This window comes from Salvelinus namaycush, chromosome 1 (genome assembly GCF_016432855.1).
Source record: "Salvelinus namaycush isolate Seneca chromosome 1, SaNama_1.0, whole genome shotgun sequence".
Taxonomy (NCBI): domain Eukaryota; kingdom Metazoa; phylum Chordata; class Actinopteri; order Salmoniformes; family Salmonidae; genus Salvelinus; species Salvelinus namaycush.
The window spans coordinates 19,702,526-19,730,525 of NC_052307.1; the positions used below are offsets into that span (position 1 = coordinate 19,702,526).

Here is a 28,000-nt window from a genome sequence, read left to right on the forward strand (position 1 = left end):
ATGTCATAAAATACAAGGCCCTCCATGCCAATCCCCATGCCCCAACTTACCTGCCATGAAACGGATCTCTGGCAGACACATCATGATCTCAGGGAAGCGTTTGGGCTGGTGAGGGTACTTGTACTCAGTGTAGTCCTGACACACGTACCAGTAGCGCTTGTTCAGTTGCTCCAACTGGGAGACGTTAGTCAGACCGCGGATATCTGTACAAACAAGAACACATTGAGGACAGCTTTATGTACAGTGTGTGTGAGGTTTTCATCCTTTATATTTCATCAAGCAGCAGAGCACTTTTTGAAGTCCTGTTGGAACAGTGCTGTGTCTGGCTGGCAGTGCATGTGTGTGTGTTACCTTGGTTCAAGAAGTTGATGGCTTTCATGCAGGCGTACTCCTCGTTGCTGACCTTCAACTGGTGGAACTTGCGGAACAGATAGATCAGCCTCTCCATCAACTCCATGCTATCCTCACTGAACCTTGGGGGGGGACGCATACAAAAACATGGTGAGATTGTGAAATGTGACACACACACAAACAAAACATACACAAAAAACACAAAATCAACAAGACTTCCAGCTCTCATACACACTCGCACACGCTGCAGAAGTGGATGACTTCAAGGAAGAAAAAGTCAAAAGAGAGTAGAATCATGATAATGTGAGAGTTGATTCATAATAAGAAGATGAGGGGAAATTAAAGGGGGAGAAGTGGATTATGTCTGATCCCCTACAAGTGATTAGGGACATTCATCTCACTAACTAAACATTTCCTTTAGCTTTAAGCAGGGGTGCAACTTTGGTTCTAGAAGCGGGGGGACATAATGTTGTTGTTTTTTCTCCAGTCAGATAAACACTCCAAACAGCCTACCTGACCGCTCAGAGACGTCCGCATGGTCCTAAAGCCAACTGTTGCCTCGTTTTGTATCACATTCCAATGATAAAACAGGGGGGGACAAAAATGTGTGGGGGGGGGGGCATGTCCCCCCATCCCCAGTGAAAATTGTGGCCGTAGCTTTAAGGAGCAGATACTAAAACATGTCAAAATGAAAAACTGATCTCATCAATCTCCATGCCTGTCTCTACACTACAGCTCCCCTTAGATCTGGGTCTCTTTAACTAATATCTTTAGCACATGTGCCTACACAGCGTTTAGCACTTCCATAGTTAGTCAGACACCTTCTCCTTGAATGGGAAAACTGCAGAAAAATGGGCTATTGCAACACAACCCAGCCGTAAATTCAATAGAAAATTAGGAGCAAGTGTGCCATAAGGTCAGATAACTCTGGTCTGATTTACACACGACTAAGCCCCCACAGTATTATGGCCAATCTAGGACGGACCTGTATTTCATAATGGCCCAGACTGTGCTAGCCACAGTCCTGAGGAGTTGTCTGCTTCACGGGCCAGTTCATTTGGCACACGTCCAATGCCAATATACCCATGTGTAATGGTAGAGACATCATAGCCTTTAAAGATAGTGAACTGACAGTGTGGAATGATGGTCACTATAGGAGTTTGTTGTTGCAGAAGGAAACACAACTCAACTTTTGACATGATCCCCTCTCTTCAGAGCCCTGTTCAACTACCACACCTCCAAAAATATTACAATAAAATAAGCCTAGGTGAGCGAACAATATTGCATTGTAACCTCTGATGCATGAACACCAACACCAAATAAGAGTAGGGGCTCTCAGATAAATGGTCTCTTTCCATACATTGATAGCAAAATAAACCTATGAACGCATGGCCGGCGGGTATGGTCACCCCCAGTATCATTGTTTAATACTGACAGTGATCCTACTGCCTGGCAGTACTTGCCCCTGCAGCTCCTCATCAGAGGGAGTGTACTTGGCGGTGACGTCGGCCAGGTCTCCAAAGATCTGTGCACTGTAGATGGTGAGGCAGGACAGCAGGATCAGCTCCTGCCAGGTGGAGCTGAGTAAACAGGTGTAGTCCTCGATAGACAGCTCACAGAAGAACGGCAGCTTCTTGATCCACGAGATCTGACGAAACAGCAGCTCGTCGGCCAGACGACACAGCAGCGCAAACAACTCCACCTGAGTCACCTTGTACCTGACACCCATAACAGGGAGACAGAGAGACGCGGATGTGAATATCAACAGGATTCATAACAGCATGCTGTTCATATTATTGTATTGGGCCAGGAGCTTTGGCTGACCTGGTCACATGGTCAGAAAATTCATATTGTAAAATGGAACACACATTTCCAGAACACATTTCCGAATAGATGTCTGCTAAAATTGTTATGTGAAATACATGCCACACTTCCATTGCTCAGCAGAAATGTCAGGTTAAGCAGGCCTACTCACCCGTCCTCTATCAGCATGGGGGTGGCCAGTGGAGTCAGGTCCTCTGCAGCCACAAGCTGCATCACCAGGGGGTGTGACTGGGGGTAGAGGCTGCGGGGCTGGGGGGCCAGCAGGCCTGACTGGGCAGCGTAGCTAAAGAGGTGAGGTAGCAGCTGGTAGGGGGTGTTCATGGGGGCGTTGATGTACTGGTCCCTGACAGCAGCCGTGTAGCCACCACCCATCTCTAAAGAACGACTGGACAGAGAAAACACAATGGTCAGATACTCATTCAAATAAATACTGTACTTACACTAAATGCCATGAATTATGTTTTGGTATCTCATAAGTGTGCCTCTGTTGTTGAGATTTTATGAGTAACTGTTTCTATGCTCATCTAACATAATCAGAGTACATGGTTGATTTAGATAAATTGATGGTTACACAGAGAGATGTAAATACCAGTATGTTTGGCCTTGCTGCTTGCAGATAGACACTATGCATGTCTCCAAGAACAGCAGATAATGGGCTGATATCTACAGATATCGCTGCTAAATCTCGAAAGATTGCATTCAGGCATTCTTTCGGTAGCAAACTTGGCAAAAACGAGGCAAAAACGAGGCAATGAGGTGTTACAATGTCAGGGGCAGTTAATTATCTCATACATGGACTAACTGCTGACAATGTTTACGATGCTCCCTCATGTAGACGAGTTGCTAACTCACTTGGATGATAGAGTGGAAGCAGGTGATGGCTGGTTGCCCTCGGAGGCGCCGTTGCTAGGAGAACTGTGGTCACTACTGTCACCGTTGTTGCTCCAGGTGTGCTCCGGCAGACTGGCTTCCTCCTTGAACTCCTGTCCCGACATGATCCGCTCAATCTCTTCATCTGTGATCTGAGAGAGAGAGAATGAGAGTGAGAGAGAGGCAGAACAGAGAGAGCAAGAGAAGGAGAGAGAAAGAGCAGAGAGAGAGGGGTAGATTGAGAGTGAGAGTAAGTGACATCTGAATTGATTAACATAACACTGTTATCCAGGGTATAATTATCCTAGGAAAACGTTTTCCACAGAGGCACAAAGAAACACAGACACACACACACACACACACACACACACACACATACACACACACACACACACACACACACCACAAACACACACATGTTTGTTTGACTATTCTTGTGGGGGCCAAACAATTGATTGATTTGATTCCCATTCAATATCCTATTTTCCCTAACCCCTAACCCTTAACCTAACCCTAACCTTAACCCTAACCCCAAACCCTAACCCTAATTGTAACCCTAACCCCTAAGCCTGAAATAGCATTTCCCCTTGTGGGGAGTGGCAAAATGTCCCCACTTCGAATGTTCCTCCGAATATTCCTTGATTTACTATCCTTGTGAGGACTTCTCGTAGCATAGTAAAACCAAAAACACACACACACAAGGATAAAGTACCAACAATAGAGGACCATGGCTGTCCTTACCACTTCATAAACACTATACAGAGAACATAATCTACAAAGCCATTTGCAGAGCATTAGCATATCAAGACTTAGAGCCTCTTCACACTTACTACACATTCTTTAAAAATACCATCGGCTACTCCTATTACTCAAATGTAAACTTGTGTACTTGCTACGTCTCAACCGCTACCTCTGGAGGTAGCTCACAACACTCGCCCAACAGTTGCCCTCCTTAAAGCAGGGCAGTGTAAACAGAATTGTCTCGTTGAGCCAACACTCCTACAGCATAAATGGTAATAGTAGAGCAATGTTTTTGAAACAGCTGAAATGTATAGACATTTTCCTAATGTTTCAAACTTGTTTCATTGAGTTTTTACCTGAAATTGCAGTAACATCCTGCTACATTCTGAAATTGTCGCAGTAGCTTCCGTCTGCACTGAGCCATGTAAAACTATGGAAGCCCATCCCCACCACCAAAAACATGTCAAATGTAGATCATACAAATAGGATCTGTTTTGTGTTTTTCATTTGTAACATTGTGTGGTGATTTCAGAGGTGGAACCACAGGTCCCAGAGTAGGGGGAACATGTTTTCCCGGGGCCCAGAGTTTTTCCTGATCTGGTAGTAGGCTAACCTAACCAACTCCGGACCATAGTTGTAGCGTATTAAAAAGGTATGTCATCACTATTGTGTGGATTGATTAATTCCAGTCAATAATTTTGAATTATAAAGGCCTAAGTAGCCTTGCCACCCGAAGTCTGAAAATAAACAAATTTGATCACATTCACATTTTCTCAGAACACAAATAAATGGGCTTATTTTAGGCTATAAATACATAGCTTAAGCTATAAAAACAGGATAAAAAATTAAACCTGGTTTGTTGTAATGTTGTAAGATAGGCCTACTGTACTTTTATATTCGTATGAGAGGGTTAATTGTTCATTTCTGATAGGCTAACGTGACTTGATGAAGACACAGCAACTCTGTGCTTATGTCTTGAAGCTAAAATGTAATGAGTGTAGCCTAGCAACGAGAAAATGAACCCTTTAATTGTCTGCATATTGTTGCCTTATTCAAGACTGTCATATGGTTTGGTTGCATTATTCAATAGTGTAACATGTTAAAGAAGAAAAGTATATGTCACTGTTGAATAGTTTGTGCTTACTGGATAGTGGCTACTGTGACTCTTACGGTGAATTTGAGCTGCGGAACAAAAATGTTGCGTTACCAGAAATGTAACGAACTGTAAGGCAAGGATGAAATGTGAATTGAAATGTAGTATTTTCTTTTAAAACCCCGCTCCTCATACTTTCCTTCATATCTCCTTCAAGGCATTTCCCCTGATATGAGATTTGATGATCAATCCACACCAATACGCATTCTTTCACACACTCACTACTTTACATGCATGCATTTCAAAGCAATATCATTTAGTCTTAAAGGCAATTACTCTATCTATCTTGGCTATGCCTAAATTACTATTGAAAAGCATGGCTAATTCTCCATCTAATATTAATGGCATAGATGGAACATTGTAAATAATGACTGGTGCTGCAAGCAATAAGGGATGCTGATTTGCCCAATTACCACATTCAAAGCCAGCTAATGAAATTATAAGTGAATATGAACATTAAAAAAATCACTGTCAACAATGGGTTCTAAGATAATTCAACTGAAATGGAACGGATTCAAATTCTGAAAAATTCTGAAATATCAAAGGCACTGTTGGAATCTAATAGTTAGCTGTAGTAGAGTGCACAGTGAATATTTACCTGGACAGGCCCAATACTTTTGTTTCTCCCTCCTGGCATCCCATCTTCCCTGATTGCTGGAAAACACAAAGAACAGCCATAAGCACCCCAACAAGATATATGGGGAAGAGGAGCAGGGCATACACAACACAAAGTACAATTAAAATAGTATGTTTGGGTTTCATAACACAAAGTCCAATTCCTAGGGGGTTGTGATGGCATGTTTGTACTATGGCTCTACCTGGTGGTGGCTGCTATGATTGTGCCACAGGACAAAATCAAGAAATTGTACAGTGAAACGAGAACATTCACTTACCCAGTCAATCCAGCAGAGGGCACTAGCTACATAACTACAGAGCTGGGGGGTCTGATTGAGAGCTGAAAGTTCTTGGAGCTCTTCTAATTTAATCTGTGGTTCTAGAACAATCTATGGTTCTAGTACAGTAAATTCTAATGTGTGGCTCTCATCTGCTCTTTGGTCTCCCCTTACCTTTACGGTTCATTCCCATCTGTAGACACTTGAGCAGACGGCAGTATTGGCAGCGGTTGCGTTGCTTGCGCGACATTTCGCAGTTTTTGTCTCGGCTGCATCGGTACACACGCTTGTTGCAGATGCTGCGCTTGAAGAAGCCCTTGCAGCCCTCACAGGAGATGATGCCATAGTGCAGTCCTGTGGCGCGGTCTCCACAGATAAGGCAAACACGTGGGTCAGCTGCATCATCTGACAAAAGAGACAGAATGACTGGTTAGAGCAGAAGACAGAACAGATATCTGACACATTCACTACATGACCAAAAGTATGTGGACACCTGCTCGTCGAACATCTCATTCCAAAATCATGGGCATTAACATGGAGTTGGTCCCCCCTTTGCTGCTATAACAGCCTCCACTCTTCTAGGAAGGCTTTCCACTTGATGTTGGAACATTGCTGCAGGGACTTGCTTCCATTCAGCCACAAGAGCATTAGTGAGGTCGGGCGTCTGCTAAATGACTAGAATGTAAATGTAAGATGTGTAATACAGCTCTTACCATCATACTGTAACTTAGGGTCGCCAACCCTAAGTGTAACCAGTTGAATGTGAGGAAGGTTGAGCACAGAGAGTGCAGACATCTTGAATGTTTTATTTAGTATGTCTGAGAAGAGAAAGGACCAGGCTAAAGTGACACATGCTGGCCTGCCTGGTGATTAGTTTACAGGCTCCCCTTTCTCTGAGATGGACACAGTGACAGCATCACGTAAACTCTTCAGAGTGTCTATAGTCTAACACCACTCAGTGAAACCTGACTAGATTAATTCCAATTTCAATAAATATAAATTACATTGAAATGCAAGCCCACATAAGGTCTACATATCATTGAACATGCTGGAATTTGAAAATGGAATTTATTTGTGTTTAAATATATCAGACCAACTGTTTATTGATTCTCCAACTGGTAGTTTCATATCACAGCTGTCTTAGAAGACAAACACAGTGCATACCATTAACAGAGCCTTCATGTTTCAGCCTTCAACTTGTTTCCTCGAAGGATACATGGAGCAGATTCTTTTGCTGAGCGTTTCAAAATGGGAAATGTTGTAAAGACAGGGCCAAGTGAGGGCAGTAATTTGGAACACATGTTGGGGGATATTTGGGGGCTTGGGTAGAGGCTAGAGGGAGGGGCTGCCTTCGAGGAAGTAGTGGAACAGGATGTCCCAAATGAAGCACATTCAAAAATAATAGGTTAAATTACACAGTGTTAGCAACTTAACAACATGTGGTGGCCATGAGAGACCCAGATGTGAAAACAGAATAAAGACAATATACCTACAATACATGACCAAAAGTATGTGGACACCTGCTCGTCAAACATCTCATTCCAAAACCATGGGCACTAATATGGAGTTGGTCCCCCCTTTGCTGCTATAACAGCCTCCACTCTTCTAGGAAGGCTTTCCACTAGATGTTGGAACATTGCTGCAGGGACTCGCTTCCATTCAGTCACATGAGCATTAGTGAGGTCAGACACTGATGTTGGGCGATTAGGCCTGGCTTGCAGTCGGCGTTCCAATTCATCCCAAAGGTGTTCAATGGGGATGAGGTCAGGGCACTGTGCTGGCCAACCAAGTTCTTCCACACCGATCTCGACAAACCATTTCTGTATGGACCTCGCTTTGTGCACGGAGGTGTTGTCATGCTGAAACAAGAAAGGGCCTTCGCCAAACTGTTGCCACAAAGTTGGAAGCACAGAATCGTCAGTCAGCAACGGGTGTGGCTGAAATAGCCGAATCCACTCATTTAAAGGGGTGTCCACATACTTCTGTATATATAGTGTAGCTTACTACAGTAGCCCCTAGTGCCAAATACCAATACCATTCATGCTAAATAGCTTTAGCTTCACATTCATCCCTATATAGTGACAATAGGTGTGTATGTGCATACATGCATGCATTCTTGCTTGTAGGTGTCTGTGTGTGCATATGTTCCAGTGGGTGTGTGTGTTGGAGTTTGGATCGTAGAGAGATATACTTAAATCTAGAATCCTTAGTTGCTAGATCTATTTTTGGACCTATATATCCATTGATTCTTTAATAATATAACTTAGAAATGCCTAATGAGCTTAGTTTAACTGCTGTACCCCATCAGAACCCAGAATATTAGCTTGTTTTACTCCAATGTTAGTAAACAATGTAAATATAAACAAACACGTTATAGGCTCAAAACATATTTAAAACTATAACTTTGATATCATGTATGGCCAGTCCTTGCATCCATAGCCCTGTCTATGAATTTGAATGGTTACATTTCCCCAGGCCCATCCCTCAGCTTTGTATCAAAACAGAGGCGTCCCCACTCCTGTTTCACTAAATAGCTAAGGGATGGGGATGGAGAAATATAACCACTCTCAAATTCATAGACCGAGCTGATGATATCAAAATTATAGTTTTGAGACTATATACAGTGTTTGATTACATTTACGTTGTTTACATCTTATATTTTGGGTTCTTATGGGGAACGACAGTTGAACTAAGCTCATGAGGCATTTAGAAGTTATATTCTTCAAGAATCAATGGGTACATATTATTAATTTGTGTTACCACCAACAACTGTCCAAAAATGGATGTCGCAACTAAGGATTCTAGCTTGAAATGTATGACTTACAATCCTCTGGGAACTCCTGACATTCTTAGTTACTTTGCTAATCACCATAGAAACTGCACAATCTCCAGACCAGCACACTTCGAGGACACCAAAAAAGCTGTTTAAAATCTTAACTGGAAAAATCCCCATCTACCTCTAGGCTAGATGACAAAATTCACCATGCTGGCAGAGAATAAATGAACCTAAATTCCCTACTCTCTGCTGTCCACAGTGTTAGTGCTACCCTAGCCCAATAATGGACTAAAGGAGACTAATGTTACTCTGTATAGTCCAAGGAATTTACACGTTCTGGTTAAAGGCGAATTGGCTCTGGCAGCCAAAACAACCCAATTCTCCATCTCAACGTGACTCGATTCTCAGTTGCGGTAGGGTTCTAGAAAAATAAAACCTCTTAACTTTCATATCACATCAAAATAATTTCACAAATGCAAAATATACACTTACTGTACACTGTTTTAACAGTTGCAGCCGACAGTATTTTTCAGTGACAACACGTTTGTGGTGTCAGTCTTCCGTTTACACACATATCTAATAAGCACAGGTAGTTAACTCTGTTTTCCGTAAACAAGCACTGAAACATGGAAATATGGCTGTGTGGGAACTCTAACCATATAAAGGTGTGTAGTAATTTAACGTTTTGTTTTTAGAAAATTATTTCTCACTGATTTGAAAGATATGTTCCTTATGTTTCCAAAACCGTATCACAAGCGATGCATGTTAACGTTTAGAGCAAGCATTGGGGCTCTTAACAAAACTCCCCCGGCCAGAAGATACTATTGTCAATAGGCGCTGAAGGTAGTTAGCGTCTATGAATGGGCTAGTGCTACCCTATCCACTATCCACCAACACCCATCCACCAACACACAACACACCCCCGTACCATCCCCCCTCATAAAAGCTCTGAACAGATGGGTTGATACCATGGTTACAGTGAATAGCCCAGCGGAGCAAAGGCTGCCTCCAGTTGGAATGTGTCCATGTTCTGATCTGTAGCATGGCTGGCTGAGCTCACAAGATAACACACAACAACTCCACCCTTACTGGCTTAGCTTCCTAACTATGATATCAGTTACCAAGACAGCCCATCCCAATTTCTGTTGGTCAATTATCAAATACATGGGGGTTTATCGGCAGACTCAACAGCCTTGGTTTCTCAAATGACTGCCTCGCCTGGTTCACCAACTACTTCTCAGATAGAGTGTGTCAAACCTGGCAGTCTCTATGGGGGTGCCACAGGGTTCAATTCTCGGGCCGATTCTATTCTCTGTATATGTCAATGACGTCGCTCTTGCTGCTGGTGATTCTCTGATCCACCTCTACGCAGACGACACCATTCTGTATACTTCTGGCCCTTCTTTGGACACTGTGTTCACAAACCTCCAGACAAGCTTCAATGCCATACAAAACTCCTTCCGTGGCTTCCAACTGCTCTTAAATGCTAGTAAAACTAAATGCATGCTTTTCAACCGATCGCTGCCCGCACCCGCCCGCCCGACTAGCATCACTACTCCGGACTAGAGGTCGACCGATCATGATTTTGCAATTCCGATACCGATACCGATTATTGGAGGACCAAAAAAAAAGCCGATAGCGATTAATCGGCCGATTTAAAAAAAAATGTATTTGTAATAATGACAATTACAACAATACTGAATTAACACTTATTTTAACTTAATATAATACATCAATAAACATCAATTTAGCCTCAAATAAATAATGAAACATGTTCAATTTGGTTTAAATAATGCAAAAACAAAGTGTTGGAGAAGAAAGTAAAAGTGCAATATGTGCCATGTAAAAAAGCTAACGTTTAAGTTCCTTGCTCAGAACATGAGAACATATGAAAGCTGGTGGTTCCTTTTAATATGAGACTTCAATATTCCAAGGTAAGAGGTTTTAGGTTGTAGTTAATATAGTATTCATAGGACTATTTCTCTCTATACCATTTGTATTCCATATACCTTTGACTATTGGATGTTCTTATAGGCACTTTAGTATTGCCAGTGTAACAGTATAGCTTCCGTCCCTCTCCTCGCTCCTACCTGGGCTCGAACGAGGAACACAACGACAACAGCCACCCTCGAAGCAGCGTTACCCATGCAGAGCAAGGGGAACAACTACTCCAAGTCTCAGAGCGAGTGACGTTTGAAACGCTATTAACGCGCACCCCGCTAACTAGCTAGCCATTACACATCGGTTACACCAGCCTAATCTCGGGAGTTGATTGGCTTGAAGTCATAAACAGCGCAATGCTTGAAGCACAGTGAAGAGCGGCAGGCAAAACGCACAAAAGTGCTGTTTGAATGAATGCTTACGAGCCTGCTGCTGCCTACCATCGCTCAGTCAGACTGCTCTATCAAATCATAGACTTAATTATAACATAATAACACACAGAAATACGAGCCTTTGGTCATTAATATGGTCGAATCCGGAAACTATTATTTCAAAAACAAAACGTTTATTATTATCGCATATACCCTGACTGCGTGGTGCAATGAACGCAAGAGAAGTGACACAATTTCACCTGGTTAATATTGCCTGCTAACCTGGATTTCTTTTAGCTAAATATGCAGGTTTAAAAATATATACTTCTGTGTATTGATTTTAAGAAAGGCATTGATGTTTATGGTTAGGTACACGTTTGAGCAACGACAGTCCTTTTTCCGCGAATGCGCACTGCATCGATTATATGCAACGCAGGACACGCTAGATAAACTAGTAATATCATCAACCATGTGTAGTTAACTAGTGATTATGATTGATTGATTGTTTTTTATAAGATAAGTTTAATGCTAGCTAGCAACTTACCTTGGCTTCTTACTGCATTCGCGTAACAGGCAGGCTCCTCGTGGAGTGCAATGAGAGGCAGGTGGTTAGAGCGTTGGACTAGTTAACTGTAAGGTTGCAAGATTGAATCCCCGAGCTGACAAGGTAAAAATCTGTCGTTCTGCCCCTGAACAAGGCAGTTAACCCACCGTTCCTAGGCCGTCATTGAAAATAAGAATGTGTTCTTACTGACTTGCCTAGATAAATTAAGGTGTAAAAAAATTTAAAAAGCCAAATCGGTGTCCAAAAATACAGATTTCCGATTGTTATGGAAACTTGAAATCGGCCCTAATTAATCGGCCATTCCGATTAATCGGTCGACCTCTACTCTGGATGGTTCTGACTTAGAATATGTCGACAACTACAAATACCTAGGTGTCTGGTTAGACTGTAAACTCTCCTTCCAGACTCACATTAAGCATCTCCAATCGGCTTCCTATTTCGCAACAAAGCCTCATTCACTCATGCTGCTAAACATACCCTTGTAAAACTGACTATCCTACCGATCCTCGACTTCGGCGATGTCATTTACAAAATAGCCTCCAACACTCTACTCAGCAAATTAGATAGTCTATCACAGTGCCATTCATTTTGTCACCAAAGCCCTATATACTACTCAGCACTGCGACCTGCATGCTCTTGTTGGCTGGCCCTCGCTTCATATTCGTCGGCAAACCCACTGGCTCCAGGTCATCTATATGTCTATGCTAGGTAAAGCCCCGCCTTATCTCAGCTCACTGGTCACCATAGCAACACCCACCCGTAGCACACGCTCCAGCAGGTATATTTCACTGGTCATTCCCAAAGCCAACTCCTCTTTGGCCGCCTTTCCTTCCAGTTCTCTGCTGCTAATGACTGGAACAAATTGCAAAAATCACTGAAGCTGGAGACTCATATCTCCCTGACTAACTTTAAGCAGCAGCTGTCAGAGCAGCTTACCGATCACTGCACCTGTACGCAGCCTATCTGTAAATAGCCCACCCAAGTACCTCATCCCCATATTGTTATTTATTTTTGCTCCTTTGCACCCCAATATCTCTACTTGAACATCATCATCTGCACATCTATCACTCCAGTGTTAATGCTAAATTGGAATTATTTCGCCACTATGGCCTATTTATTGCCTTACCTCCCTAATCTTACTACATTTGCACAAACTGTATATATATTTTCCTTTTTTCTATTGTGTTATTGACTGTACGTTTGTTTATCCCATGTGTAACTCTGTGTTGTTGTTTTTGTCGCACTGCTTTGCTTTATCTTGGCCAGGTCGCAGTTGTAAATGAGAACTGGTTCTCAACTGTCCTACCTGGTTAAATAATGGTGAAATAAATAAAAATAAATAAAAGTTTGTTATCCCCTTTCACATCATCCATTACTAAATAGGGAGTGTGCTTCAAACAGAATTCCCAAAATAAAGGAACATGAACTGGTTTCCTCCTGAAAAACAGATGACAACTACTGGAAAAATATTAACAGTAAACCTATAAATGTGAAAGTTTAGAGATCAACATGGGAGACTGCATTATGACATTTCATAAAGATACAGAGAGAAACAACCACAACTCTGGCCTTCAACGCCATTCTCAGCTATTACACCATGACTAGCATAGAGTCCATAGTCAGTGAGCATACAGTACTAAGAGAAGACTCTAATGCTTTCACTGGTATCTACCAACACTGTAATGAGTGCTGGGTGGTTGGTTGTTGGTCCCATAACCCAGTCCTGAAGGAGCCTGGTGAGACCTCAGCTATAGTGGGCCTGATTAATGCTACCTCCTTCTGAACCCATAGATTAACCCTAGCTGCTCTGAGCTAAGTCTCTCACTGACGGCCTTTGGTCAACCTGCACATCACATAGCCTTGAACGTTCCCCTCATACAGGCTTGTCCAGTTATGGGAAGCCTTTGTGAAAGGTGGTCAAGACCCTGTCCCTGGACTAACTCATCATATACAGTACCAATCAAAAGTTTGGACACACCTACTCATTCATGTATTTTTAAATGGTTTTAAACAATTTTCTACATTGTACAATAATAGTGAAGACATCAACACTATGAAATAACACATATGGAATCATGTAGTAACCAAAAAAGTGTTAAACAAATCAAAATATATTTTAGATTTTTCAAAGTAGCAACCCTTTGCCTTGATGACTGCTCTGCACACTCTTGGCTTTCTCTCAAACAGCTTCACCTGGAATGCTTTTCCAACAGTCTTGAAGGAGTTCCCACTTATGCTGAGCACTTGTTGGCTGCTTTTCCTTCATTCTGCGGTCCAACTCATCCCAAACCATCTCAATTGGGTTGAGGTCGGGTGATTGTGGAGGCCAGGTCATCTGATGCAGCACTCCATCACTCTCCTTCTTGGTCAAATAGCCCTTACACAGCCTGGAGGTGTGTTGGGTCATTGTCCTGTTGAAAAACAAATTATAGTCCCACTAAGCGCAAACCAGATGGGTTGGCGTATCACTGCAGAATGCTGTGGTAGCCATGCTGGTTAAGTGTACCTTGAATTCCAAATAAATTACCGACAGTGTGACTACCTCAATAATCTGGTTGAGAGAATGCAAAGAGTGTGCAATGCTGTCATCAAGGCAACGGGTGGCTACTTTGAAGAATATCAAATATTAAATATTTCGATGGTCAGCCATCAGAAGCTAGATGAAGGGATCTGCCATTCAACTGTATTAGGGTAACATTTTGGAGTGATAGTGGAATCAACCAGTCACATTTTGACTTAATGGGTGGGACAACTAATGCTAGCCAGAGCAAGATGAGCTAAAATCTAACGAAGGAACATTAAATAAACCCACTCAAAGGTTTTCAGTTAGTTGGACGTCAGAATTACACTGATAAACTATGGCGAATTGTAGTCTCCTCATCCTTCTGCAGCTTGCCTGCCCATGCATGCTTGCCCCAACCAAGCACCAAAGTTAACTGGCTAAAGTTGGCTAGTTTGCTAGCTAGCTACTTCCACACATAAATGAGAGAACACCTCACTCTGACCATTTTACTTGCCGTAGCATATTCTCTAGAGCGTTCTTGACTAACTATAAGCGTTCTTAACTAACTTATTTTCCCCTACGTTTACTGACACCGGTCATATTCAGCAGGTGTTGCGCGTTCAGAAATTCATCACTGGTTCTGCACTCTGGTACACTCAGACGAGAGTGCTCAGAAATCGGAGTAGAGTAGTGAATTTGCAAACGCATGAGATATGCTAACTGGATAACAGTCGTTGAAGTTCTTGCTAGCTAACCAAATGACACCTGCATCTCTAGCCACCGAAAAACGATATGAGGAGAAAAAGTCAGTCACTCCCCCACTCCTCCAATGGCATGACATGACATCCTCCTAGCAGCTAGCTAGCTATCAAGCTAATGTTAGGCTCTGTGTTTTTAGCTTGCTACATAAATAGATTTGCTAGCCTATTAGCCATATTATGACTGACTTGTGATCCTTTCCCTTGCTAGTTTGATTGTATTGACATTCCCAGTGATAGTCACATTCATCTGTTTTTGTCTATAATATTGAGCCATTAAAACTGAAACAGTGCATCCCGAATTGGGGCAGCAAACCATGCCAGCTGTGATTTGCAACCTGATAGAAATATTTTTTAGATTACCAAGAAATGTATTGGTGAATTATATTAATCATGCATTGAACTGGATCCATCTATTCTGCCTACAATGCCTTAGTGTAAGTCATGGAACGCTGAGTCAAATAGAACCTATTTTTAAAACGTCTTATTAAGTTGGTTTTGTAGCATAAACTGGGAAATGTATATTTTTTACTGATATTATGATTGTCTGTTTGTTTCAAATCTGCAAAGTAGTTCAAATGCTGTGAGTTCCACTTTAAACTTTAGGTCAAACTTTGTGTGCTTAACGTGAAATGGTTTTTGCAATGGGAAGTAATAGTTGTACATTTCGATTGGGAAATGCTTAATGGTTGAGTTTTGTATTCTTATGATTAGGACCTACTGGCTTATTATGTCAGAGTTTATGGACTGTTTATGCTTTAACATCATGCTGTGTGTGACTGCAGTCTTCCATCGGCCCTATACACTGGTGTAGTGGTGCCTGGAGAAGTGTGTATACTCTAATTTTGCCAAAAAGTTCCCAAACGGCAACAGTGCAAAAAATCATGTTTTCCTATGATATTCTGCTGAAATTAGGCCATGTGTGAGGCACGCATGTGAATATATTCCCTTGCTTTGCGATTGTGTAGGCTACTTTCTGCATGATTTCTCTATTATATTACATAATTGATCAAAAAAAATGGAAATATCACATTTACATAAGTATTCAGACCCTTTACTCAGTACTTTGTTGAAGCACCTTTGGCAGTGATTACAGCCTCGAGTCTTCTTGGGTATGACCCTACAAGCTTGGCACACCTGTTTATGAGGAGTTTCTCCCATTCTTCTCTGCAGATCCTCTCAAACTCTGTCAGGTTGGATGGGAAGCATTGCTGCACAACTATTTTCAGGTCTCTCCAGAGATGTTCTATAGGGTTCAAGTCTGGGCTCTGGCTGGGCCACTCATGGACATTCACAGACTTGTCCCGAAGCCACTCCTGAGTTGTCTTGGCTGTGTGCTTAGGGTTGTTGTCCTGTTGGAAGGTGAACCTTTGCCACAGTCTGAGGTCCTGAGCACTCTGGAGTAGGTTTTCATCAAGCATCTCTCTGGACATTGCTCCGTTCATCTCTACCTCGATCCTGACTAGTCTCCAAGTCCCTGACGCTGAAAAACATCCCCACAGCATTATGCTGCCACCACCATACTTCACCGTAAGGATGGTACCAGGTTTCCTCCAGACATGACGCTTGGCTTTCAGGCCAAAGAGTTCAATCTTGGTTACATTAGACCAGAGAATCTTTTTTCTCATGGTCTAATAGTCCTTTAGGTGCCTTTTGGTAAACTCCAAGCGGGCTGTCATGTGTCTTTTACTGAAGAGTGGCTTCCGTCTGGCCACTCTACCATAAAGGCCTGATTGGTGGAGTGCTGCAGAGATGGTTGTCCCTCTGGAAGGTTCTCCCATTTCCACAGAGGAACTCTGGAGCTCTGCCAGAGTGACCATCAAGTTCTTGGTCACCTCCCTGACTAAGGCCCTTCTCCCCCGATTGCTCAGTTTGCCTCTAGGAAGAGTCTTGATGGTTCCAAACTTCTTCCATTTAAGAAAGATGGAGGCCACTGTGTTCTTGGGGACCTTCAATGCTGCATAATTTTTTTGGCACCCTTCCCTAGATCTGTGCCTCAACACAATCCTGTCTCGGAGCTCTAGGGACAATTCCCTCGATCTCATGGCTTGGTTTTTGCTCCGACATGCACTGCTTCTTCTTCTATTATATTATGGAGTTCCACAAACCAACATTAAAGGTGCATGCCGCCACCTACTGTGCTGGCGTGTGTGGTCAATCATGGTTTACAACATTTCCATATCCTCCTACCTAAATCAGTTCTTCTGGAAAAAAAGAGCTCTACTAACTTCTAATAGACCCTCCCCCACTCCCAAAATCGCTTCCAAACTCCCCCAACCCCGTCCAACCTCAATGACCCTACACTTCAATTTTTCCCTCTCTTCAACATACTTACAACAATATAACAACACAACAACACATGCTCCACCGTGTCATCGACCATACACTCCAGACACAAACCATTCCCATGCTTGCCAACCAGATGTAATAACAAGTTCAATGTATAATGTCCTAAGCGCAATCAAGCAAGCACCACCTATTTCTTCCTAATCTGACCTTCGAATCTTGGTCCACCGACCTTTCTTTGGAGGGCATATAAATGCTGGCCCTCAGGCTTAGCGTCCCATCTCTTCTGCCACACATCTATCAAAATGGCTCTCATTTTACATTTGGCCTCACCTCTACCCAGTGGAACATTAATATCAATTCTATCTTGTTTCAAAGCTTTTTTGGCTAACTGGTCTACAATTAAATTTCTGACATGCACTGTCAACTGTGGGACCTTATATAGACAGGTGTGTGCCTTTCCAAATCATGTCCAATCAATTGAATTTACCACAGGTGGATTCCAATCAAGTTGTAGAAACATCTCAAGGATGGTCAATGGATACAGGATGCACCTGAGCTCAATTTCGAGTCTCATAGCAAAGGGTCTGAATATTTATGTAAATAAGGTATTGCAAAAATGGCTAAAAACCTGTTTTCGCTTTGTCACAAACGTTTACAGATTCACAATCGAGAGCATCCTGTCGGGCTGTATCACCGCCTGGTACGGCAACTGCTCCACCCACAACCGTAAGGCTCTCCAGAGGGTAGTGAGGTCTGCACAACGCATCACCGGGGGCAAACTACCTGCCCTCCAGGACACCTACACCACCCGATGTCACAGGAAGGCCATAAAGATCATCAAGGACAACAACCACCCGAGCCACTGCCTGTTCACCCCGCTATCATCCAGAAGGCGAGGTCAGTACAGGTGCATCAAAACAGGGACCGAGAGACTGAAAAACAGCTTCTATCTCAAGGCCATCAGACTGTTAAACAGCCACCACTAACATTGAGTGGCTGCTGCCATACATGTAAAAACATTTATCACTAGCCACTTTAAACAATGTCACTTAATATAATGTTTACATACCCTACATTACGCATCTCATATGTATATACTGTACTCTATACCACCTACTGCATCTTGCCATCTTTATGTAATACATGTATCACTAGCCACTTTATACAATGCCACTTAATATAATGTTTACATACCCGACATTACTCATCTCATATGTATATACAGTACTCGATACCATCTACTGCATCTTGCCTATGCTGTTCTGTACCATCACTCATTCATATATCTTTATGTACATATTCTTCATCCCTTTACACTTGTGTGTATAAGGTAGCTGTTGTGAAATTGTTAGGTTAGATTACTCGTTGGTTATTACTGCATTGTCGGAACTAGAAGCATAAGCATTTCGCTACAGTCACATTAACATCTGCTAACCATGTGTATGTGACAAATAAAATTTGATTTGATTTGTATTGTGTGTAGATTGATTTAAAAAAAATAGAATAAGGATGTAACGTAACAAAAAAGGGAAGGGGTCTGAATACTTCCTGACTGAATGGAGGCGGATAATTATTCGTTTTTTACTCCACTGGTCTCGGGAAGAAATTACGAGTCCTCACCTTCTGAGACCGAGTCAAGACCGAGTACAAATGTATCTGACACCGAGACAAGACTCAGACACTCAATATGTTGTCTGAGACCGTGACAGGTCTCGAGTACTACAACACTGACTGCAACGTAATCAAAATCCTGCTATACAGATGTAGGATCTTAATTTGAGCCAGTTTGCTACAGCAGGAAAATAATCCTACACCAACAGGACATTTTTATTATTATAATAATTAACTGGTATTTTTGTAGGGGTTTGATACATTTTCCGTAAGGGTAAATCAAGTCTAAAATGTCAGTGGTAAATACTTTGTAATTAATTTAAGCATCAGCTGTCAGAGCAGCTTACCGATCATTGCACCTGTACATAGCCCATCTGTAAATAGCCCACCCAACTACCTCATTCCCAGATTGTTTTTTTCTTTTTCTTCTCCTTTGCACCTCAGTATCTCTACTTGCACATTCATCTTCTGCACATCTATCACTCCAGTGTTTAATTGCTAAATTGTAATTATTTCGCCACTATGGCCTTACATCCCTAAACTTACTACATTTGCACACACTGTATATAGACTTTTCTATTGTGTTATTGACTGTACGTTTGTTTATCTCATGTGTAACTGTGTTGTTGTTTTTGTCGCAATGCTTTGCTCTATCTTGGCCAGGTCGCAGTTGTAGATGAGAACTTGTTCTCAACTGGCCTACCTGGTTAAATAAAGGTGAAATAAAATTATATATAGTTTTTTAAATTACAAACTTCAGATGCCTTTTTATACTTCAAATAAACTACACGTTTTAAATGGCCTGCATTGCATCAAATTAAGATCCTACATATGTAAGAGGTGCTATCTGTCCAGTTTTGCTCTAAGCCTACTATAAGAAGTAGAGTGGGCTTTCAGAGTCCAGAGTAAGGTTCATGTACTAGAGCTAATTAGCCAGAGCAGGAGGAATGTATAGGAGGATAAAGCCTCTCCCAGATCTACTGAATGGTGAATTGAAGACCTCTAAATCCCAGTGGGATTACCATTTAAATGGTATGTGGTTTAAATTCTGTCTCTTTAGGAAGCTCCTCAGAGGTTGTCATACTGTACACACACACACAATAGGGTCACTCGGTTCCCGCCAGCAGATTATAATTTAATCATTAGTTAATAACGTGAACACACCGCCACCCTGAAAACAGTGAGGAGCTTTGACTCAACACAAGCGTTGTTGAAGTGTGCAATATATTTTTCAGTGACACGACTCCAATTTTTGGTCTTTTATATGGAACACTCATGTAATGACTGTCTATCACACTGCCATACAGATAACAATGTAGTACAGAAAGACTCAGTTGAATAAAAAAACAAGGCCTGTCAGAAGTAAGTCCAGAAACATATCTATTTACATTTTAGTCATTCAGCAGACACTCTTATTCAGAACAATTGGGATTAAGTGCCTTGCTCAAGGGCACATCAACAGCTGTTTTACCTAGTCACCTTGGGGTTTCAAACCTGTGACCATTCGGTTACTGGCCCAACGCTCTTAAGCTCTTAACCACTAGGCTACCTGCAGCCATATATGAGGAGCATCAATTTGCTTTCACACACTACTACATATTGCAGCATGTAAGCACTTTATGTCCAGAAAATGTTGATGTACTATATAATGATTCCATATGAAGTGACTTTAGCCTGATTAAAATGGGCTCTTGGAGCACAATGAGGACAGAAGCCTGTGGCCCAAGGAAGGGTGGAGGTATCAGAGAAGGTTCAGCTTGAGATCTAAATCAAGAGCCATTCAGTCGTTAAGCCCCTGTGCTGTGTGCTAAATAGAACAACACCTCCACTAAGCCTGCCAGAAAAGAAGACAGGATCCACATACTTCCCCCCTTTGTTTCAACTGAGAGCTCTCTATATTCTGTTTCTCAAATTGGCTGCCACCAAAAGGTACTCTTTTTTGGGGCATACTGTATACAGATCTTCCTCTGCATTGTCTTGCTTATAAGTTATAGATCACCAACACCATGTTCTGTTTAGCTATTTTACTTCAACACAAGCTGTGAGAGCACGTAAAATATTTCATTGCCTTAAAGCAAGTCTAAGATCACATAGTTTTACACTATGGATCCTCTCCTCCTCAATAAGCCATTTGTCTGTCTTGCTTTAGCACAGGAATGCATCAAAACCATATATTTCATTGAGCATCCCATGTGAAATTCCTGACTTCCTTCAATGAAAAAAACACAATGACCGTTAGTTTCCTTAATTCACGCCAGCAGAGGCTTATTTGCCAAATATGTCACCCTCTCTTTCAAGTGCATGGCCACCATATAAACAACCTGCTTCACACCTTCACACACTTGATCTCAATGTGTCACGTCAAACTCTGGCTCCGCCTCACATCCCCCTTGTATAGCAGCCAGTGGTCCAGTCTGTCAAACTGGTTCCATCCTGGTTCTGGTCACCCTCCCTTCCCTCGGCTCCTCCTGGATCATGTGACCAGGGTGATAAATCCACAGTAACGGGACAAGTCGAAGAGTTGTAAAGTCAGGCCTTTGCTTCATCTTGAACTCCACCCTCTCTCTGCAGCCTGGTTCCTGGGACCCCCTCCCTCACCCAGGCCTCCCACTGGGCCCATTAAAGCCTGCATTGTTTCCCAGGGGTCAGGCTGGGTTTCATTTCAAACTTTAACGCAAACCAGGAAATGCACCTCAAGCATTTTAAACCAGAGTCAATGGACAAGAGACATTCCCAAACACCACTCCTGTTTCACACTGATCCAATAATGATATTGGCCTACTTACAACTACATTAGTGAACTAGATGCACAAGGTAACGTTTCGAGTTAACCCTTTCAGTAATCTTATTTCAGCAATTATAACAATACTCCTTATCAAAATTGAAATTCAAAAAATGTAACCACCCACTTTTGGTCAATTTGTTAATGAACTGAGCATCTCTTTTGATTTAGCTCCATGGTTTCTCTCCCCATGTTCTATTACCTGTGCCATGCTGAGAAAAGAGACATATAGTGGCAACATCTTCCCTTTGTCAGATTCTCAGTCGGACAAAAGTCAATGGAGAAGCTTTTGAGTGGGTGACACTGGGACAAGGCCTGCTGAAGGGTATTTCACTCAGCATTTTGGTCTTGTGTTTCCATTACAATCATGCCCAGCTGAAAGGGAGCAGGGGTTGAATGGAGCTCCTGTACTTTTCCACTGTTACCTCCCTCCCTCCCTCTTTACATCTCTCTCTACCATACTCACGCCTTTAAATCAAATCAAATTGTATTAGTCACATGTGCCGAATACAACCTTACAGTGAAATGCTTACTTACGAGCCCCTAACCAAGAGTGCCGTTTCAAAACAAATATGGATAAGAATGAGAGATAAAAGTAACAAGTAATTAAAGAGCAGCAGTAAAAAATAACAATATATACAGGGGGGTGCCGGTACAGAGTGAATGTGCGGGGGCACCAGTTAGTTGAGGTAGTATGTACATGTAGGTAGAGTTATTAAAGTGACTATGCATATATGACCGGGGGGGGGGGGGGGGGGGGGGGGGGGGCAATGCAAATAGTCTGGGTAGAAATCTGACTAGATGTTCAGGAGTCTTATGGCTTGGGGGTAGAAGCTGTTTAGAAGCCTCTTGGACCTAGACTTGGTGCTCCGGTACCGCTTGCCGTGCGGTAGCAGAGAGAACAGTCTATGACTAGGGTGGCTGGAGTCTTTGACAATTTTTAGGGCCTTCCTCTGACACCACCTAGTATAGAGGAAAGGGTGCATACTTTCTCCTAACTAAGTACAGTACATGCCGACTCATTCTCTCTCCCGCTCTTTCTCTCTATCTCTATGAGACAGTAAGAAGATATAATCAATTTGCACCTTTCCAACAGTCAGCCACCATGCTGTTTGGTCTCTCCTGTCTCCATAGTATTATGTTAATTTATGCAGTTGCAGATTTGGCTCATAGTCATGACAATGGTGGCATGTTGACATCGCATACTATACTGGATAACATTTAACCCCCCCTCACACAGTACTGTCTCTGGGAAGCAGGCTGAGATCATACCAGGGATTACAGCCTGGGTCATTAGCATTGGGTAATTACATTCTAGCCAGATACCATGTTAATTCTATGCTAATTAATACTATATTAGTCACTAGTTTGTAAGATATTTCAGAGATAACATTATTAAACATTATTAAAGTGAATCCAGCTCATTCCCAAAATATTGATTAAGTAAACAAATAAGCCAAAAATGTTGAGTTTCTGTAACAGCATAAATGGTAATGTTGTCTTGCATTCTCTTTTGCCCTAAACAGCAACAAGTCTTGAGACAATAGATCCTGAGGCCTGCTGTTTTTTCTATGTTTTCTCCTGGCAACTTAGACATACTGCCGTAACACAAACACATTCATTTGAGTTCCTTGATGAATACATCTAAAGGTACATTTAATAATAAAATCAATAACATGTTTTATTGTCACATACACCAGATAGGTGCAGTGAAATGTATGGTTTTACAGGGTCAGCCATAGTAGTAAGGCTCCCATTGAGCAAATTAGGGTTAAGTGTCTTGCTAAAGGGCACAAGGACAGATTTTTTCACCTTGTCAGCTCAGGTATTCGTAGTAGCAACCTTTCGGTTACTGGCCCAATGCTCTAACTGCTAGGCTGCACTTTTTAACAGGTCTTTGATCTCAATATTGGAATGTAATCAATATTCATTGACGTGTTTGGTTATTTTTCTGTTATAGCTCCTTGGGTTCTTAGAAGTGGCTACAGTTACAGATCCCTAAAATCCACCAAGAAAAAGCCACTCATCTAATTTCAAAATTCAACATAACCTGTGACACAAATCTAATTGATTATCTTCACAGACTGGGGCACACTATGACTGAGCAATTATATAATTGCTATAGCATTCAATAAAAGTCTAAATGTTAAGTTTCAACCAAAAGGTAGCAAACGTAGGACATTTTGCATTTTTAAATATCATTGCTTTGTTGTCAAACATGAGCGTGCTGGCAAAAGTCCAGTGCAGCAGTTTGATATTGTGCTTGTTAATGTGGAGCCTTAACAGTCAGCACAACCTAATATGAACCAAATGGTGGTATTTAACAACACAGGTGCTTGTAACATTGGGCCATTTAAACCCCCCCTTTAATAAAAGTCTGTTTTCCCCAGCACTCCTAAGTATTACTGGGGGCTTCACAGAGGCTAACAGGCTCAGCAGGCTAACAGCCTCAGCAGGCTAATGGGCTCAGCAGCCTAACGGGCTCAGCAGACTAACGGGCTCAGCAGGCTAACAGGCTCAGCAGGCTAACAGACTCAGCAGGCTAACAAGCTCAGCAGGCTAACAAGCTCAGCAGGCTAACAGACTCAGCAGGCTAACAGACTCAGCAGGCTAACAGGCTCAGCAGGTTAAGAGGCTAACAGACTCAGCAGGCTAACAAGCTCAGCAGGCTAACAGACTCAGCAGGCTAACAGCCTCAGCAGGCTAACATGCTCAGAAGGTTAAGAGGCTAACAGACTCAGCAGGCTAACAGGCTCAGCAGGTTAACAGACTCAGCAGTCTAACAGGCTAACAGCCTCAGCAGTCTAACAGGCTAACAGGCTCAGCAGGCTAACGGGCTAACTCCCACCTATCTTTTCCATTACCAGACCCTTCCTGTCTCGGGAAATACAAACTATAATGCAATCAAGCACTTGCTATTATTTCCATGTGAGTGTGTGTGTGTGCCTGTGTCCAGAGGGAGGAGGGGGGGTGGCTTGACTATCTAAATATACTTGATCTAACTAAAAACAGCACCTAGAATAAATAGATTTGATCTAACTAAAAACAGCACCTAGAATAATATCCATACTATGCATAGGAACAAATGATTCATCAGAAAGGGATTAAGAACAATCAATATAGTGATCAGGTCAAGCTATGGCCCTTTTTCATAGGGAGTATCAGATGGTGTTTTGTGTGTGTTAGATTTAAAGTGTGTATGCATCGGGGGTGGGTACTGGCAGTTAAAATAACACTCCCCTTGGAAACAAAGATCTGAGATATGGAGGACCTGATTTGGTTTGGCTGGATCAGAACTCACATAAAGGTTTAAATGAAATGAGGGGAAAGACCCTAGAACGCCATAATAAGCAGGCGTTGGCATTGGCTATATTTAGCCTGTACAGATGCCACAGTTCCTGACCTCCCCCACTGTTATTGATCTTCACACACACAGCCTCTATCCCACTACCCTCGCATCCACAGGAACACACATAAGCACACGCCCCCTTCCCCCCACCCAGAATTTGTGAGAAAGGGGACTTCCTGCTTGGATGAGCCATGGCAGGAGTGAATTGGTGTGTTGAGAGACAGAGAGAGGCATCAGCGGGCTCCTTTACATGATGAAAGACTGAGTGGATTTAACCCTCCTTCAGCTGAAGAAGAAACACAACTTCCAGAGCTGACAGGATAGGATTAGCATGTGGAAAGGGAGCGGACACAGTAGCCCCTCCCTTCCCTGAAAAGACAACACATAAGAGACAATAGGAAACATGAGAGAAATGTTCCCAGAGAATTCGTAAACGGAACAACTCAGCTGATGGCTATGTTATGTTATGGTTAAACCACTAGACAAATGATCACAATGACTATCACATGCCAAGATAACCATTATCATACACATAGGGCTCAGCAAAGAGCTCTTGATCTGGTTCTCTAGATAGCAGGGCTGGCTCCAGGCATAAGCGACATAAACAGTCGCTTACACAAGGTGCAAGTTCGAAATTTGGTTGTGCATTAGCAGTTTTTCTCTTGTTATGACAGTCACTCAATTAGCCATGTCAGCTAACAATTTTTAGATTGGTAAGTTAGTCTAGCCAGTTATCTAAAATTGTAGTAATCATGGCCGAATACCGACCGGGCACGTGCCCAGGGGCCCTGACCGCCAGGGGGCCCCCAATGATTTTGTTAGTCACTCTCAGTCAGATATCAAGGCGTAAATCATAGCAAAATTGGTAGAATTGCAGGTAATGTGCTTTAAAACTGCCAAAACATTATCTCCCCCATGGCAAAATGGGTAGAATTGCATGAAATTTGTTATAATATTTTACATTTTCTCTCTGCCCCATTGCAAAATAAGTAGAACTGCAGAAAACATGCCTTAAAACTGCAAACATTTCTCTCTGCCCCATTGCAAAATGAGTAGATTTGCATGAAAATGGTTATAAAATTGCACAATTTGCTCTCCGCCCCATGGTAAAATCTGTACAACTGCAGAAAACTTGCATTAAAACTGCCAAATATTCTCTACGCCCATGGCAAAATTTGTAAACTTACAAACTTAATTTTTCTTCGCTCAGTGCCCTCAAAAGGCTAGATAGAACACTGCCTGGTGGTAACCATGGTAGCACTGAGTGATGGGTCATACAGGTGTAGTATCTTAATCGCTTTTTTGTTGCTGGGAATTGGAAACGCAGATGAGCTTCGTGTTTTACATAAATTCAATGAAAACCCACACTAACACATGGTTATATTAACAGTTTTGCACTTTCCATGTAGCCTACTTTTGGCCAACTAATAGCCTAACCAACAATAATGCAAAAATGATGTACAAAATGTTCAAATCCTGTTGCTGCACTATTTTGCTGTGACAATATATGTCAAATTAAGATCCCACATCTGTATACTACTCATGTTTCAAGAAGTTTGGGGTTTCAAAGGAAACTAATAGCGGACCACAATCAATGTATGGAGGCATTTACCATTGAAAGAAGAACAACTGATTCCACATTGAAAATAAACTCCCCACTGTGTCCCCAAAAAACACTACATTGATTTGTAACTCACCTGGGAAAGAGAAATGTGACAATCCCATTGACTGAGAACATTGCAAAGGGTTGAGTCATCTACAAAGTCCAAGGACATGATAGTTATTGGGACTGACTGAATGGATTGGTTTGGGTCTGTAAATGAATAACTACAATTTCCTTCACCATTAACTTACACTTCAAAAAATTGAAAAGGGATTTGTATCAAAATGAAACACTGATGACTCTTGCATGGCACATATAATCTCAAATATTAATTGAAAGGTAGTACACTCTGATATGAATTCAAATGAGGTGAAATAAAGTGAAACTGTGTTAGGTTTGGAAAGGTAGTCAAAAATTGGCTAACCCAGGGGTTTAACACTGCCCAGTAGAGTAATCCTAATCTCTCCTCCATCACATAAACAATGCTGACTGGGGACAAAACCTTTTCCAGATGGGCCACAGACACAGACCACAGATCAATACATATGTAACCCCACTCAGCAGTACACAACAGCACTCAACTACACATACCAATACCCACTCTACTACACATACCAATACCCACTCTACTACATTCAAATTAACACACATTGAAATATGGCGAAATACTGTGAAAAGATGTGAACAGTCCTCAAATATGTATTCACTAATTCATGAAAATGAATTGATTATTCAACAAAATACACAAACATATTTGGAATAACAAATATAAGCACACAATCCCCTACAACTATCAAGTAATTTATTGTATTACATATATGTATATCTTGGAAAGTACAGCTGCAACAAAAGTGACAAACTGGTCACAATATCATTACATAATGGGTTTGTAACCAGCCTTTTCTTTCCGAAGAAGAAAATACGAAACTAAGAAAATGATGTGACAAAACCATTGATTAGCCCTTCATCTACATGCTAGTCTGTTCTCTCATTTATACATGCTGATGTAAGGTTGCTTAAAGTATGGGCCATAAAGGCAATAGACCCAACCCCTTTCACTCTCCCATTCTCTCTTACCTTCCCATGTATCCATTTCATGCTTCTCCCAGTTTGCAGGGACGCCATTCATGCACAGATTCCGCTAAAGAAAAGCCACAGGGCATGGGAGCCTCATGACTCTTGTCCTTCTCTCTCTCTGTCTCTCTGTCTCTGTCTCTGTCTCTCTGACAAACAACCTCTTCCGTCTACAGACTGTCCTCTTTCTGAGCATAGACTCCTAAGCCAACACCACTGGTCACTTTACTGCCTGGTCACATGACCACATAGTTCAAGCCCTGGGGTCACAGCTTGGCTTGAGGTCCAATGATGGTTAGGGGTTATCTGAGTGGAACTGATGGTCCTATTTTCTCTGCTGTTGAACAATGCCAAATGCCAAATTAGCCTCCCCTCCCTCTGCCTCTGGCACTTTCCACAGAGGACCAAAGTGCACGTCCAAGCATAAACACAGGTTCAAGCTGACAACACACAGTGACATTAACTAATCAAGTCATTTTGTCAATAGAAGGCAAATAGAGTTAACCAAGGTGTCAGTGCTAGGTAGCAAACCAGGAACAGTGCACT

The 28,000-nt window shown here is 42.1% G+C and overlaps 1 protein-coding gene across 1 annotated transcript in view; it reads right to left on the reverse strand.

Moving 5' to 3' along the window:
* Positions 1 to 27,774, reverse strand: part of LOC120058282 (nuclear receptor subfamily 6 group A member 1-like) — a 30,430-nt gene extending 2,656 nt beyond the window's left edge. Inside the window, exons 1-8 of the mRNA XM_039006871.1 lie at positions 27,458 to 27,774; positions 6,007 to 6,237; positions 5,538 to 5,593; positions 3,028 to 3,197; positions 2,327 to 2,560; positions 1,815 to 2,069; positions 352 to 473; positions 51 to 203 (exon numbers count right to left, since the gene is read on the reverse strand). Of these exons, the coding sequence (XP_038862799.1) occupies positions 51 to 203; positions 352 to 473; positions 1,815 to 2,069; positions 2,327 to 2,560; positions 3,028 to 3,197; positions 5,538 to 5,593; positions 6,007 to 6,237; positions 27,458 to 27,509 (1,273 nt within the window). The 5' untranslated portion in view covers positions 27,510 to 27,774. The remainder of the gene's footprint in view (positions 1 to 50; positions 204 to 351; positions 474 to 1,814; positions 2,070 to 2,326; positions 2,561 to 3,027; positions 3,198 to 5,537; positions 5,594 to 6,006; positions 6,238 to 27,457) is intronic.
* Between the last annotated feature and the right edge of the window lie 226 nt (positions 27,775 to 28,000).